The sequence below is a fragment of the Pocillopora damicornis genome, chromosome 8, assembly GCF_964200805.1.
Source record: "Pocillopora damicornis chromosome 8, jaPocDami1.2, whole genome shotgun sequence".
NCBI lineage: Eukaryota > Metazoa > Cnidaria > Anthozoa > Scleractinia > Pocilloporidae > Pocillopora > Pocillopora damicornis.
The window spans coordinates 371,077-384,101 of record NC_142677.1 but is presented as its reverse complement, the minus strand read 5'-3'; the positions used below and the strand labels follow the sequence as shown (position 1 = coordinate 384,101).

At 39.1% G+C, this 13,025-nt stretch overlaps 2 protein-coding genes across 2 annotated transcripts; one reads left to right on the top strand and one right to left on the bottom strand.

Annotated features, from left to right (window-relative positions):
- Positions 1–1,648: 1,648 nt before the first annotated feature.
- Positions 1,649–7,118, bottom strand: LOC149040819 (uncharacterized). Its single transcript, XM_089180670.1, has one exon. It carries the CDS (start codon positions 5,968–5,970, stop codon positions 2,944–2,946), a length of 3,027 nt encoding a protein of 1,008 aa, XP_089036796.1. The 5' UTR covers positions 5,971–7,118; the 3' UTR covers positions 1,649–2,943.
- A 639-nt stretch (positions 7,119–7,757) lies between these two features.
- Positions 7,758–12,629, top strand: LOC149040818 (pancreatic triacylglycerol lipase-like). The gene is made up of 6 exons (XM_089180681.1): positions 7,758–7,927; positions 9,536–9,790; positions 10,202–10,504; positions 10,869–11,084; positions 11,711–11,941; positions 12,519–12,629. Exons 1-6 carry the CDS (start codon positions 7,873–7,875, stop codon positions 12,527–12,529), a joined length of 1,071 nt encoding a protein of 356 aa, XP_089036807.1. The 5' UTR covers positions 7,758–7,872; the 3' UTR covers positions 12,530–12,629.
- Positions 12,630–13,025: the final 396 nt, after the last annotated feature.

Sequence of the window (13,025 nt, the reverse complement as noted above, 5' to 3'; positions counted from 1 at the left end):
ATTGATTTAATGCCAAGCTTAAGTGTAAATATATTACAGGGGACGTAGTCCTACATAAAAACGTACTGATTGCAAAAACTCTAGATATCTGTCTGCTGTTTGACCATTTTGAGGATAGGCCCTCAGATTTTTGTGATGCTTGAAACAAATGAAGTCATTTTCACCGGAAAGCAGATTGACAGTCATTTAAATTGTCAGGAGAGTCTTGTCAAGCTCGTGACAAGACGAAAAACATATTTCTCTATTTCTTTACCGAGCTTAAAAAAATTATCATCTTTCTCTTTCTATTTACAAAGTTATTAGTTATTTCCCGTGAAAAACAATTTTGTTTAGATTCTGTTTCTTCTTTGCAAATTTTCTCATGCCACTATATCTAAGAAATGCACAGTCATAAAGATATCACATGTTAGGTAAGTCGCAAGAAAATTCATTGAATAGTGCATTTTTAGCCCAAACATTATCCCTCTAAATATAACTATACATCGCCGACCGATGCCAATAGGGACTGCTCAAATACAGCATACTGTATGTGAGCAGCGTTGAGTTTTGCATGGAAACTTAATTAATTCTCCGTCGTAGTTCTCGTTGGCAGACTACGAAAAGTTTTGATTTCACGTTGTTGTTCTGCTGAGGACGGCTAAGAAATGTACAAAGTTTTAAAATGAACGTGCTCAGCTGTTTTTGCACCATTGTATCTTTAGTTTTGCCACGTCCTCGCCTCTGTTGACGTCGTGGTTTGCTTATATCCGTAATATTTCGCCAAGAGCAAACGAGGGATCGTAAGAGAGGAAACTATTTTTACATATGTATTTCAGATGTTCTTTTATCCGGTTGAAGTAGTTTATGGCAATGCAAATGAGAGTGGGTGTGCTCCTGCCATGATATGCTGGCAAGACAGGAGCAGTCTATCAGCCAGTGTGCACTTAGGCTTCTATAAATCATTTAACGGACTCTTTCTGACTACACAGAGACTTACAAAAACATTTTGTTTCTTGTTTTTTGTTTTTTTTTCCCACGGTTAAAAAACTCACTCCTGCGTTTAATCAGACCACGGACCATCTCTTTACTTTTACTCTACAACGGCGTAACTAGGGGTTTTTCAATGGGGGTAGCGGGAGCGAGAAGGGATCACAGTTACGCATTTTCACTCGCCAAGCGCGAAGTGGCTTCACCAGCTGTTTCCTGTGTGTCGGCCGAGTAAAGTTCACACGTTGACTGATGCTAGGCAAATGAAGCAGAAATTTAGTGCAGGAAAAAATTATACCGATTATATTCTACGGAATCGCGCGTGTTCTCTAAGTATGTTTTCTCTGAAGCAAAATATTTAGATCCCATTCACTAATAGAAAAATTTCTCACAAAGGAAAGGGGGAAACCAGAAAAGGAAGTGGGGGAGAGGGGTACCCCTAGCTACGCTCATGCTGCATCACACTTGTAGTTATTTGGAGCAAATTAAGCCTTAGAAACAACCACTGAATATACAATTTTTTTTAATTTCATAACAAAATTTAAAGATTGTGCGCATTTTTTGATCAGTTTAAACAGTATTGTACCCCGACTTCGTATCGCTGAAACTTTTTTGGATTTCGTATACTCTCTACTGACTATACATATGATAATATCCATATGATTAGGGCAAGATAGTGTTATTGCATAAAAATCCTTTTGAAATTTATTTTTCACTGATACAGGAGACTGAATGGTTTTGTCTTGATCTTCGGTTACTTAGAAATCTTGAACATGTATATCTTTTATACCCAACAACACACTAAAATTTCAACAATGCTTTCTGGTATTGTTTACAATGGTCACATATCTAAACGATCCTTGAACTAGTAAAGAAAAAATTCAATATAACAAAACAGAAACTTATAAGACATTACTTGCCGTGCCTAACAGTATTTACAATACCCAATTGCTACTGTTTACTAACTGGTCATGAAAACAGTCGGTATCAGTAACAATATGTAAAAAAAACTAACATTACTATTATAAAGTGTAGCTATCAACACAACCCTCAATTTTACAAATTATTTTGCATACTTGAATTTAAATCAGTTAAGCGCCACGGAGTTATGTCTCTTAAAAATCGGTTATGGTTTGACATCATGGCAAACAACACTTTCAAAACCGAAGTATAATTGTTTATGTTAATAATTTTACTTGAATATCATTGTTCCTTCAATTCATTTTCTTTAATCAATTTGTTTATTTAAAACATATTTATGTGTTTGCGAAGCTGATTGAATAGCCATAACCCATAGGCGGTTTGAAAGTCCATCCGATATTTGCCAGGGTTAGGGTTTATGTTCGATATCTCCGAAGTACATTCTATCACGCAAATTTAGCTTCAATTTCTCAAAGCACATGGTTTTTCGCAAATACTTGATAAAAGCGAGTGCGGAATTAATCAAGAAACTCTTCCTTGTTTGCTTCGTTTCAACTGTGACATGTGCCGCGAGCAAGGCCAGCTCTTGACAATAGAATGATCCTTCTAGACGTGACGATAGGGTCTAATTGTCAATTCATTTTTAATATCTTTTGTCGCCGATTTAATAACTTTGAATGCATTGACCAGACAAGAACAGAAACAACTCAGCGATAGATGAAAACTAGGAGATGTTGGCAAATACTTTTCATTCATTGGACTGATTCAAGCTACGTACATGTTGTGGTTGTTAAGAATTTCCAATATAGATTAGCATGGGAAGCGCATCAATCAATCAATCAATCAATCCTTTATTTAAACACGTGACACCTAGGAGTACAGAAACGTGTACGTGTATGTACAATTAGAAATAAAGCATAATTTCTGTAAGAATACAAATAATAAGTAAATCTATTAAAAAACTAAAAACAGGATCGAAAATCATGGACAAGAGCTATCAATTAGAAGTTACAATATTAACAATATTAACAATAACGATATTTACAATCACTACCATTAAGCCATGTGGGCTTTAAGAGAACGCTTAAATGAAGCAATATCTTGAGATTCTCTGAGTCTAGGGGGTAGCGCATTCCAAAGTTTACTAGCTAAAAATGAAAAAGACCGATGTAAAAACTCAAGATTAAAAGGAGGTAAATCTAGCCTTGTACTGAGCCCGCGTAAACTATACGGTACATTTCTAAAATGAAAAAAATCACTTATATAAGGAGCCCCCTTATCATACAAGCACTTATATAACATAACCAACGATTGGAATTGCCTACGATTCTCCAAAGACTTAATGTCGGCCAACTTGAGGAGGAAGTCGTATGACACAGACTTCGAGAAGCCTAATATAGTTCTTAATATAAAGTAATTAGTTGTCTCTATTTTTGTAGTCTCCGCGTTACCTACTCCCAGTAAAAGGGGACTGCAGTACTCAAGATGAGGGAGGACATAGGCCTTATATAAACGAACTAACACGTCCTTTGAAATAAACTTACGTATTCTCCGCAAAGCCGAAGCCTTTGCGCATCCCTTATTCAGCTGTTGCTTTATGTGCGCTTTAAATGTTAATTTGCTATCTAGGACCACCCCAAGGATTTTGAGTGTGTCCTTTGTATGGACATTAGAATCATTTAGATGGAAATCATACTGGTATGAAGACGGGCCAATAGCGATAGCTTGCGTTTTGGCGGCATTAATCTGTAAAAAATTCATTGAGAACCATCTCGATAGAACGCTCAGATCAGAGTTGATTATATACTGCAATACTGTTGGTGAGACATCAGAGGCGTAGTGAGTAGTGTCGTCAGCATATAGCCTCAAGGACGTACTAGTAATAAAATAATTAAGATCATTAACATACAAATTAAATAGGAGAGGACCCAACAGGGACCCCTGTGGTACACCAGTTTTAACGGTTCTCCACGAAGAATATACACCGTCAAGTTTGACTCTCTGTCTTCGTCCAGTAAGGTAAGCGGTCATAGTTTCCAGCGCATCATGCGTAAAACCATATGCCTTTAATTTAGCTAGGAGAAGCGGGTGACAAACAGAGTCAAAAGCTTTACTTAGGTCGATAGCCACCGCTGCAACAGCTTCTCTTCTGTCAAGACAGGCTCTCCAATCTTCAGTCAATTTCAATAAGGCCGTGCAACACGAGTGACCCTTGAGAAAGCCAGACAGGTTCGGTGAGAGTCGCCAATGAAAGGCTTCATAGATTTGATCGAACAATACCTTCTCATATAATTTCGATAAGGAAGTCAGAACAGAGACTGGACGATAGCAGGTCTTATCCGTCATACTTTCCTTCTTGAAAACAGGAACAACGTCGCTGCTTTTCCAAACTATTGGCCATTGACGGTTGGTGATAAAATAATTGATTAAACGGGTAACCGGCTCGGCAATAACAGGTGAGGATAAACGAAGTAGCCTCTGAGATATCTTATCGCACCCAACAGCCTTGCGAGGGTCAAGAGAATCCAAAATTTTCCTTATGTAGCCAGCATCAACTGGGACGAGGTCAAAAACATCATCACAAGTTTTCTCAGCAATGACTTTAACGCTAGGATGATCAACAAACTCAACCATTTCCTTACTGTCACCATCACTCCTGGACACCTCGCAGAAGTAGTTGTTAAACATTTCAGCCACCATTAATGAATCGGTAATTACACGCTCATTCTCAATCAGAATTATCTTTGATTGCTTCTTTTCTTTTCTTGGCAACAAAGGTCTTAACTTATTCCAAAACTCACCATGATGTTTAGTGTTTGACGATGCCTCCATGCAGAACGCCTTCAACCCTTTTCGTTTCAGGGATGTGACCTTGTTTCTCTGTTTCTTGAATTCCTCCCAAGAGGTTGTTGTTGGGCTCTTTGCATGTTTCTTAAACAGTCGATTACGACGCGAGATTTCGCGTTGAATTAATGGAGTTATCCATGGCAACTGATCACCTCTGACCCGTTTTTTCTTTATTGGTGCGTGTTTGTCCAACACTTCAGTGTACAATTGAGCCCAATGGTGCCATAGATCATCAACGTCGTCATAAATGTAAGCGGAACTCCAGGGAATAGTTTTTAGGTCATTTAAAAATTTTTCTAAGTCAAATTGTCGCATACTTCTGTATTCAATTTCACGTGCCTTAGCCCTAGGTAATTTATTCTTTCGCACCGCATAGATAAGATCGTGATCACTGAGACCCATATGCAAATTACCACAAGTTGCATATCGTTCCGGATGGCTAGCGAGAATGACATCGAGTAAAGACTTTGTTTTTTCAGTCACCCTTGTCGGTTCACTAATTTGGTTTTGCAAACAGAACCTATCACAAAGGTCCATGAGTGAGTTATCCTCAGCAACAACACCGTGCTCCCCAACAAGCAAGTCGATATTAAAATCACCAATCAATAATATTTCCTGACGGCTTGTATACATAAGTTCAATAGCTGATGTAAGCGACGACAAGAAATCAGTAATTTTACAGAATTTAGGTGATCTGTAGCACGCACACACAATAAAGCGAGCCTTTTTAGAATCCATGACATCAAGACATAATGATTCGACTGATTCGGGCTCCAGATTACGTCGTCGACAGACAGGAATATCTTCCCGTACAAAAGCTATCAAGCCACCAGCTCCTTTCTTGCGATCACGTCGAATAGTGCGATATCCCGGTTGTTGGAGAAAACTATCTGAGGTTGTACCATCGAGTTTTGTCTCCGAAATAAAGAAAATGTCAAATAGGCACTTGTTAAGAATATTCTTGACCTCGTCAAGCTTATTTTGTAAAGAGTTGATGTTCAAATGACCTATTTTCAGATTGGATTTGTAGTAACCATTGACGTTCCTAAAAAACCAGTCAACAGAGTCTCCTGAATGTTCCTCCGCAATCTCAAAGACCTCGCCAGTGGAGCTTGAATCGCATACCGCCGAAGGTGAGAGATCATCAAAGAAGCTGTCAGAAAACTGAGGCATCGTACAAGAAAAGCAATACCAGATCCCTTCTCTCCGATAGCAGGACAGCTCGTTCTTGCTCATTTGATGTGGAATACTGCCGGGCAAGACGAGCAGCGGACGCCATTTTGGTTCCTTCTCATGGTTTTAGCACAATTACTACAAAGTGTTTTAGAAGAATTATTAAAACTTCCTTGAGGCCCCCGAGGGCCGGGATTAGACTCCACGTTTCCAGATAGCTTCAACAGTAATAGCTGAGTCGTAGCAGTACTGTTACTATAGTACAAAGCACGCCGTCCGAGGTATGCCTTCTTGCTTCTTCGCATGTAATTTTGACGATGCAGACATGAGCTCAAAGAACCAAAGAACTGAAGCTGGGTAGAAACATTACCCACGTCCTTAGGTCCAGCACATATATATTTGGTGGGAGATAAGTATGCGAGACCAGAACCGAATACTCCAAGGGCGAAAAGAGCGATAAGTAGCAGCGCATACCACCGCGTGTAAGTCGCCATCTTGCTTGCTTGCTTCAAGTTAAGTGCACTAAGCTGCATGTGCGCAGCTTAGTGCTGAAAATTGATCACATCTTTGAAAAGACGATATTTGTGAGTGGTTTTTCATGAAATTCGTAACACGCTTTGTAAAGATATGTCTGACGTAAAACTTAATTTAAGAAACACGTTTTAAAAAAATTAGGTTCGTCACAAGATTTCCGTTGCGTAACTATGCAAATTCTATATATCAAGTCTTCACTTCATCATCGATACATTCGCTTTTTGATGGACAGAGGAAGCAGAGGGAAACAATCATTGTATAAGGGATTTGACACTTGCACTGTCAATACGTTTGTTCCTTAGAAAGCTTCAAGCTATTTGTAATCCTTTAATTTGCTCGACACGAGTGGAGTAGTGAATTTTTTTATCCCGCGTGACTCCCATTTGCTTTATGTCGCTCTCGCTGAGCAACTTAAAATAAGCAATTCCACATTTACAGTTATTACGCTTATTTTAAACGTAATTTATAAATCCTCGTATTGAGTCGATGTCTGGTAATTTTGCTGCTCCATTGGAATTCGAAACGACGTGTTTTGGACAAGTTTACCAGTAAAACCTGTTCAGAGTGCCGGCTTCGAAGTGCCAGTAATGTATACATTAAGCTTTTGACTCGAACTGTCTGTTAGTTAACCTAGCGGGGAGACTTTGATGTTACAATTGTTGAAGTAAAGTTTTGTTATCTTAATCGCTTGTTTTTTGGATAATATAAAGATATTTTGATTCTACCCAATTTCAATATTACTAAGTATCTGTCCAATCCTCAAGCAAGTTATTCGAAAGAAAACAGATATCAACATCATACCCCAAGCCAACTATAGGGTAGTATTTCTCGGCCTCTTCCCTCGACTAACAACGTTTCTATGAAAAAGATTATTGACTTTTATTGTGGCATATATGTTCCATATATTTTGTATTTCAAGACCAATAACAAGATTAAAGGACCTAACTTAGCGTCCGAGAAATATTGCGACAAAAGGTTCTCTTCATTTATTAAGTAATGTCACCTCTTTGATATGAGAACCGGTTGAAAATTTAGCACGATAGCTCGAAACAGATTGAAAATTTTGGGTAATGAAAACTAATTATCACATGTGATATAGAATTTTGCGGATATGAATGATACATCAGAATGATTTATTTTATCCAGTGACAGTATGATAGAAATTAAGAAAACATGTCAGAGGTTTCGTAAAATAATATTAAAGCTCCTTACCCTGTTTAAAAATTTTACTTTCTATCGAAATCCGATTGGTTGTTCATTCAAGGTGTGACCTTGGCTAATGCTAAATATTGGGAAATGATCCAACTTTTTCAAAATCACACTTTCTTACATGATGAGATATTATCATTACGTTGGACGATTTCGTTCAAACAGCATCACAGAAATTGAAACCACGAAATTGAAACGAGGCTAAGGCGGGAAACGGAAGCAATGTTGACAAACAAAGCTTTCTTGTTACTTATAATCTTAACTGCAGCAGCAGAGGGTGAGTATGGAAGCCATATAGTCGCTATTTACTGTCACCTATTTCAAGGTAGGATCCCTCCAATAGGCGAGTATCATTCATGGTGGGTTAAGATATTCAAAGATAGTTTCGCTTTATTAACTGAGTCGAAAATTTAAATTGATCCCCTTAAAGAGTTTCAAATTTGTTTTTCGAGGGTTAGCCCTAGCTTTGCTATTCGCTCTGACGAAGGGCTCACGTCAGCTTGAAAAACTCTTTCTGGCAGCTATTCATGTTACAAAACCGAATTATCCCGTTATATTCCCCCACCGACGCAGCATAACAGTTTCTTTAGAAACTTATCCCGGTAATAGCATACTCTACTAATGATCCAACGTTTTTTAGGTATTTCTCAGTCTCATGATTGAAGGAAAGTTACCAAGACTATTTATTTGGATACAAACGTTTTTCTCTTTATATAATCAAGAGTGAGTCTGCCGCTCAAGCGTAAAGAAGCGTGACTTATTTGCAGATAAACAATACTTATTGGTATGGTTTGCTTAGTCGTTTGCATAAATTTGATTTTCAGTTCCAGATATAGCTGTCGACTGAGGTTTAACCTCTACCTTGTGTATCCTCTTCATCCAATGGCTTGTTGTTTGCCTCACCTTTGAAGTTCTGTTCACGAAGATTTCTGATTTTTTTTAATTCAACATTTGAGTTGTTCGTCTGGGCGTCATAGTCATCATAGTTTGTTATTTAATAAGTCAGTAGTCGTAGTTTTGACATTGCTTTCGAACTTTGAACTCATGTATGGCTCATCTCGTGTGAAGTAGTATAAACTTTGCTAATTTGGCTATCTTTCAATATGCGGCCACTTGTGGCTTCTAGAGTCTTGCGTGCGAATTGAGGAGACGCGTACGCCACCTTAACTATTCTTTGATACACGGGCAATATTCATGTTAAAGCGTTGCCAAAACTTTTTGCCACCCTCCTAAATTCAAAACGCTCAGGTATTTTTACTCTATGTATCAGAAGAAGAAATCTATCAGTACCAGATAAATAAGGTCTAGCACTAGCAGTAACTGAGAATTAGGCCCGTCAAATGTGCCAGAAAAGTAGGAATTTTGTTTGATACAGAAATGTCTATCACTACACCTGTCTCCAAGGCACAGTATCTGTCTGAGGGCAGTCAATGTGTGATAATGCGTGCCTTTCTCACATGTGCCTCATGACTCGAATACTGTAACAGCTTAATATATGGACTTCCAAATATAAATATTTTCCCAGCTATAGGTGCCCGAGTGCCGCTATTAGATTTATCATGAACTTATCCCAAGAAATCGCTCTCGGGCAAGCTCTCTATATGAGCCTTTACTGGCAGACCATTACATATCGCATTAAGTCTATGATTTTTTATTCTTACCTTTAAATCAATCCATGGACTGGCGCTATTTTACTTAAGTAATTTGACTCAAATTAGATAAAGGGGCTGATACTGGTTTCACTATTTTTGGAAGTTTTGCGTGAGACACTGCATCCAATACTTGGCGGTACCTCTTTCACTTTCGCTTAATCGGCTTCATGGAATACGATGCCGATGTGCCAAAATACTGACATTCCATCTCTTCGTTATCTTTACTTCTACAGGTTTCTTATTTAAAAGGAAGCCCTCAAGGGTATGCCATGGGAAATACGGCTGCTTCAATAAACACCCTGGAGTTCGTTGGGGGTTTCTCAGCATCAGTGCAAAATTACCACAAAGCCCATCTGATGTTGGTACTAAATTTACCATGTTCACCAGAAATGGGTCTGGGGAAGTTGATGATGTTGGAGTAAGTAGACTGAGGGCGGCTAAGTTCAACATAACGAGACGAACTATCTTCGTGATTCATGGATGGAGGGGTAAGTACCACGAATGCCTGCAGCTAGAGCCCTTAAACCTGGGATCCGCATGGGTTGTAAAATCTGGGGAGGAGGACATCAACTTCGGTGTTCACTATCCCACATTGAGTGGCAGATGAATAAACTGGTAATGGAAAGGTTTGATATTTGATCCCTTCCCCTCGTAAAAGTTTACGAAGCTTTCTGACTCATTCCCCCAGAAGGAGTTAATTCCATACGTCAATTGCTAGACCTTTAGAATTTAACATTTTTCACTCAATTTTTCGGGAAACAAGTATGGATACATTATTAAACAGTCCTCGGCCACTGATTTTGCTCCCGCACACATCTCACGCTTATTCACTTCCGTAAGAGAAACAATGACTAAAGAGTTGATATCTCTCTCTCTCTCATACACCACATCAAATCTAGATAATACAAAAGGCTGGGCCACACGAATGAAAAACGCACTGAAGAACCGAGTGGATTGCAATGTAATTCTGGTGGACTGGTCCAAGGGAGCAAATAGAGATTATTTCCAGTCTGCTGGAAACACTCAACTTGTGGGGGCTCAGGTGGGAGAGCTTATAAGGTTCCTGATCTCCAGTGCCCCTGGGTCACCTAACTCGGTCGACAAGTTTTATGTTATAGGATTTAGCCTTGGTGCTCAAGCGGCAGGATATGCTGGAACTTATCTGAAGGATGAAGCCAGTATGACACTTGGCCGTATTACAGGTAGTTCTGGAAAAAAAAATTTCTACATACCATAGATGTCTTAAATTCCTTCAGCCATCTCCAGCAAAATTTGTTGTTGACTTGGTAACGATCATAGGCAAAAAAATTCAAGATTCGTAACTTAAAACTTAGCCACGAGCAAAAGCTTTGCGAAATATGTGAAACACTTTGTCTGATATGTAAGTTTTCGTTTAGTCCACATGTGCTTAAAAGTCCTGTTCAAATATCCTTCTTGTTCACCTTTCTTCCCATTTGGTTGGGAAACCATCAGTGAAGGACTGCTTTTACCTGTGTATTCATTCAAGCCCTCGAACTGACTCAAACTTGACTTTGGAACGACCCTTACTGCCTTTTCTCTTCTTAGGATTAGATCCAGCCGGGCCCCTTTTCACCGATGTCGGAGATGCTCGCTTCCGATTGGATCCAAGTGATGCTAAATACGTTGACGTCATACTCACTGACATGCCACAGAAGGGTGGATTAGTCGGTTTCGGGATGCGTAAGGAGGCTGGCCATGCAAACTTTTTTCCAAATGGAGGCGTCCGACAGCCCGGCTGTAAACAAAATCTTGCGAAGCTGGGTACGTTTCTATACATTACAATAGAAAAAGAAAATTCCTCGAGAGATCCAAACTTCAGGAGGTTTCAGGAGGTGTCAATTTCAGATTCATATCCTTCGGGGGCAAATTTTGTGACCTTATTCCTTATTAAATTTTTTTTTTTTAGAAAAACCTGCCACTTGAAGTCAGTGAGGTTCTCAGCTCGGGTTAATCCTTAGAAGCGCATAATGTGACAGTTAAAGGGAAAAAGCAGGTGCTTTGGTCACTTGAGCATTCTTATTTACGCTCGATTGGAATTTATTTGCTAACCAAAAGTCAAAATGGCGAACATAATAACATAAACTGGCCATAATCCTTTTTTTTTTTCGTATCTTTGCCATCCTTTCTTTCCATTTTGACCCAGGGTATGTTTTGGTTTGTTTTAGATCTGCATTACTTTCTTATTTTCGAGTAACTATTTAAAACGAGTGGTAAAGTGCCTTTCAATAGCCTTTTCACAAATCAACCTGATCACGAAAACAAAAAAAAGTCGGAAAAAGGAAGTAATTTTGGAAATAGGCGATGAGAACCCAAAGGAAATGCAGGTAAGCGGCACAGGTCAGACAGGAATTTAAAACACTCAACTAAAATGATTTTTCTTTCTTTAGCTATCTTCCAGACAGTAATCTGTGACCATATGAGGGCTCCAGAATACTACATCGCTTCAGTTCAAAACAATTGCTCCTGGAAAGCGTTTCCATGCCACAGTCTCTCAGACTGTGAGGCAGGAAAGAACACGACATGCGATGGTAAATGCCCCTCCATGGGATATGACGCCGACAAAACAGATCTAACTGGCAATTACTATCTAAAGACAAATAGCAACCCCCCATTTTGTGGTATGTTGGTGTTTATTTTGTTCTTCCACATGGTTTTGCAACACCATTGGTTGGTTTTTTGCAACACCATTGGTCAGATTATGTGTTTAACTTCCAGTCTAAGTCGTATTGTAACCATACATAAATTTGAGCGCTGATTGCGTTAACTGAAGTTTGCCGTAATTACTTTATGTTATCGTAGATGCTGTCTGTTTGCTGTCTTTGTTCTTTTACTTTGCATTTTCCTTGATCTCTATATATCATGAGCGCAATCATGAGCGCAATCATGAGCGGAGTGCGTTGGTACCTGACCAACTGATTCCCAAGGAAAGCAATTGCAGATAGTGAGGTTTGAAAATGAATTCAGGCTTTTGCGGGCCTTTACCCATTCCTCCCAATGGGCAGTATAACGCCATCACTAACTGGATTGCGATTGTCTGGGCTTGCAATTGGATAAGAAAGATAAAATTCTTCATGGTTGGAACGTGAAGTTATATGCTTAGGGTTTTTTTCCCTATGAAAAAGGATCACTCCACTATGACAGAGTGGAGACAACCTTAACAAATTAACAAATATTTTTTCCTTTTCGGTTCGCTAGGGTTGAGCTAAAGTGTGAAAGTGCAAAGGATTGTGGATCTACGTCTTGTATAAAGAATCCACTGGTTCAAGTCAAACGAATGATTGAAAAATAAATTGCTTTCTTCCCTGAGTTTTGTTTTGCTTTGTTCACTTGTTTTATCCTTAAAAAATAAATGGAGACACCCCTCTGTTCGTTATAGCCCCAAGAACATTGTCACCTTTTTCGGGGAGAGTTTTTCTAATTTTATGGGAGATAATTGGAAATCACAAAAAGGATACGCCTCAGCGTTTACTTCTAAAACACTAGGGGAAAAAAAAAGAAAAGTTGGGAAGGTTTTTATTACCTATGACGCTGTAAGACTATAAAACTTTAGTAATAAATTTTGCTCCGAAAAGAAAAGGAAACGTGCTAAGGAGACTAATAAGTGAGACTTTCGAAACAGTTGAAGTGAGTCGGGTGAGCCGGGTGAGCTGGATGAGCCAGGTGAGCCGGATGAGCCGGGTGAGCCGGGTGAACCGGGTGAGC

Coding starts and splice junctions, on each gene's coding strand:
- LOC149040818 (XM_089180681.1), top strand. CDS start 7,873: ATGTTGACAAACAAAGCTTTCTTGTTACTTATAATCTTAACTGCAGCA. Junction 10,505..10,868: donor GACACTTGGCCGTATTACAG/GTAGTTCTGGAA, acceptor TTCTCTTCTTAG/GATTAGATCCAGCCGGGCCC. Junction 11,085..11,710: donor ACAAAATCTTGCGAAGCTGG/GTACGTTTCTAT, acceptor TTCTTTCTTTAG/CTATCTTCCAGACAGTAATC.
- LOC149040819 (XM_089180670.1), bottom strand. CDS start 5,970: ATGAGCAAGAACGAGCTGTCCTGCTATCGGAGAGAAGGGATCTGGTAT.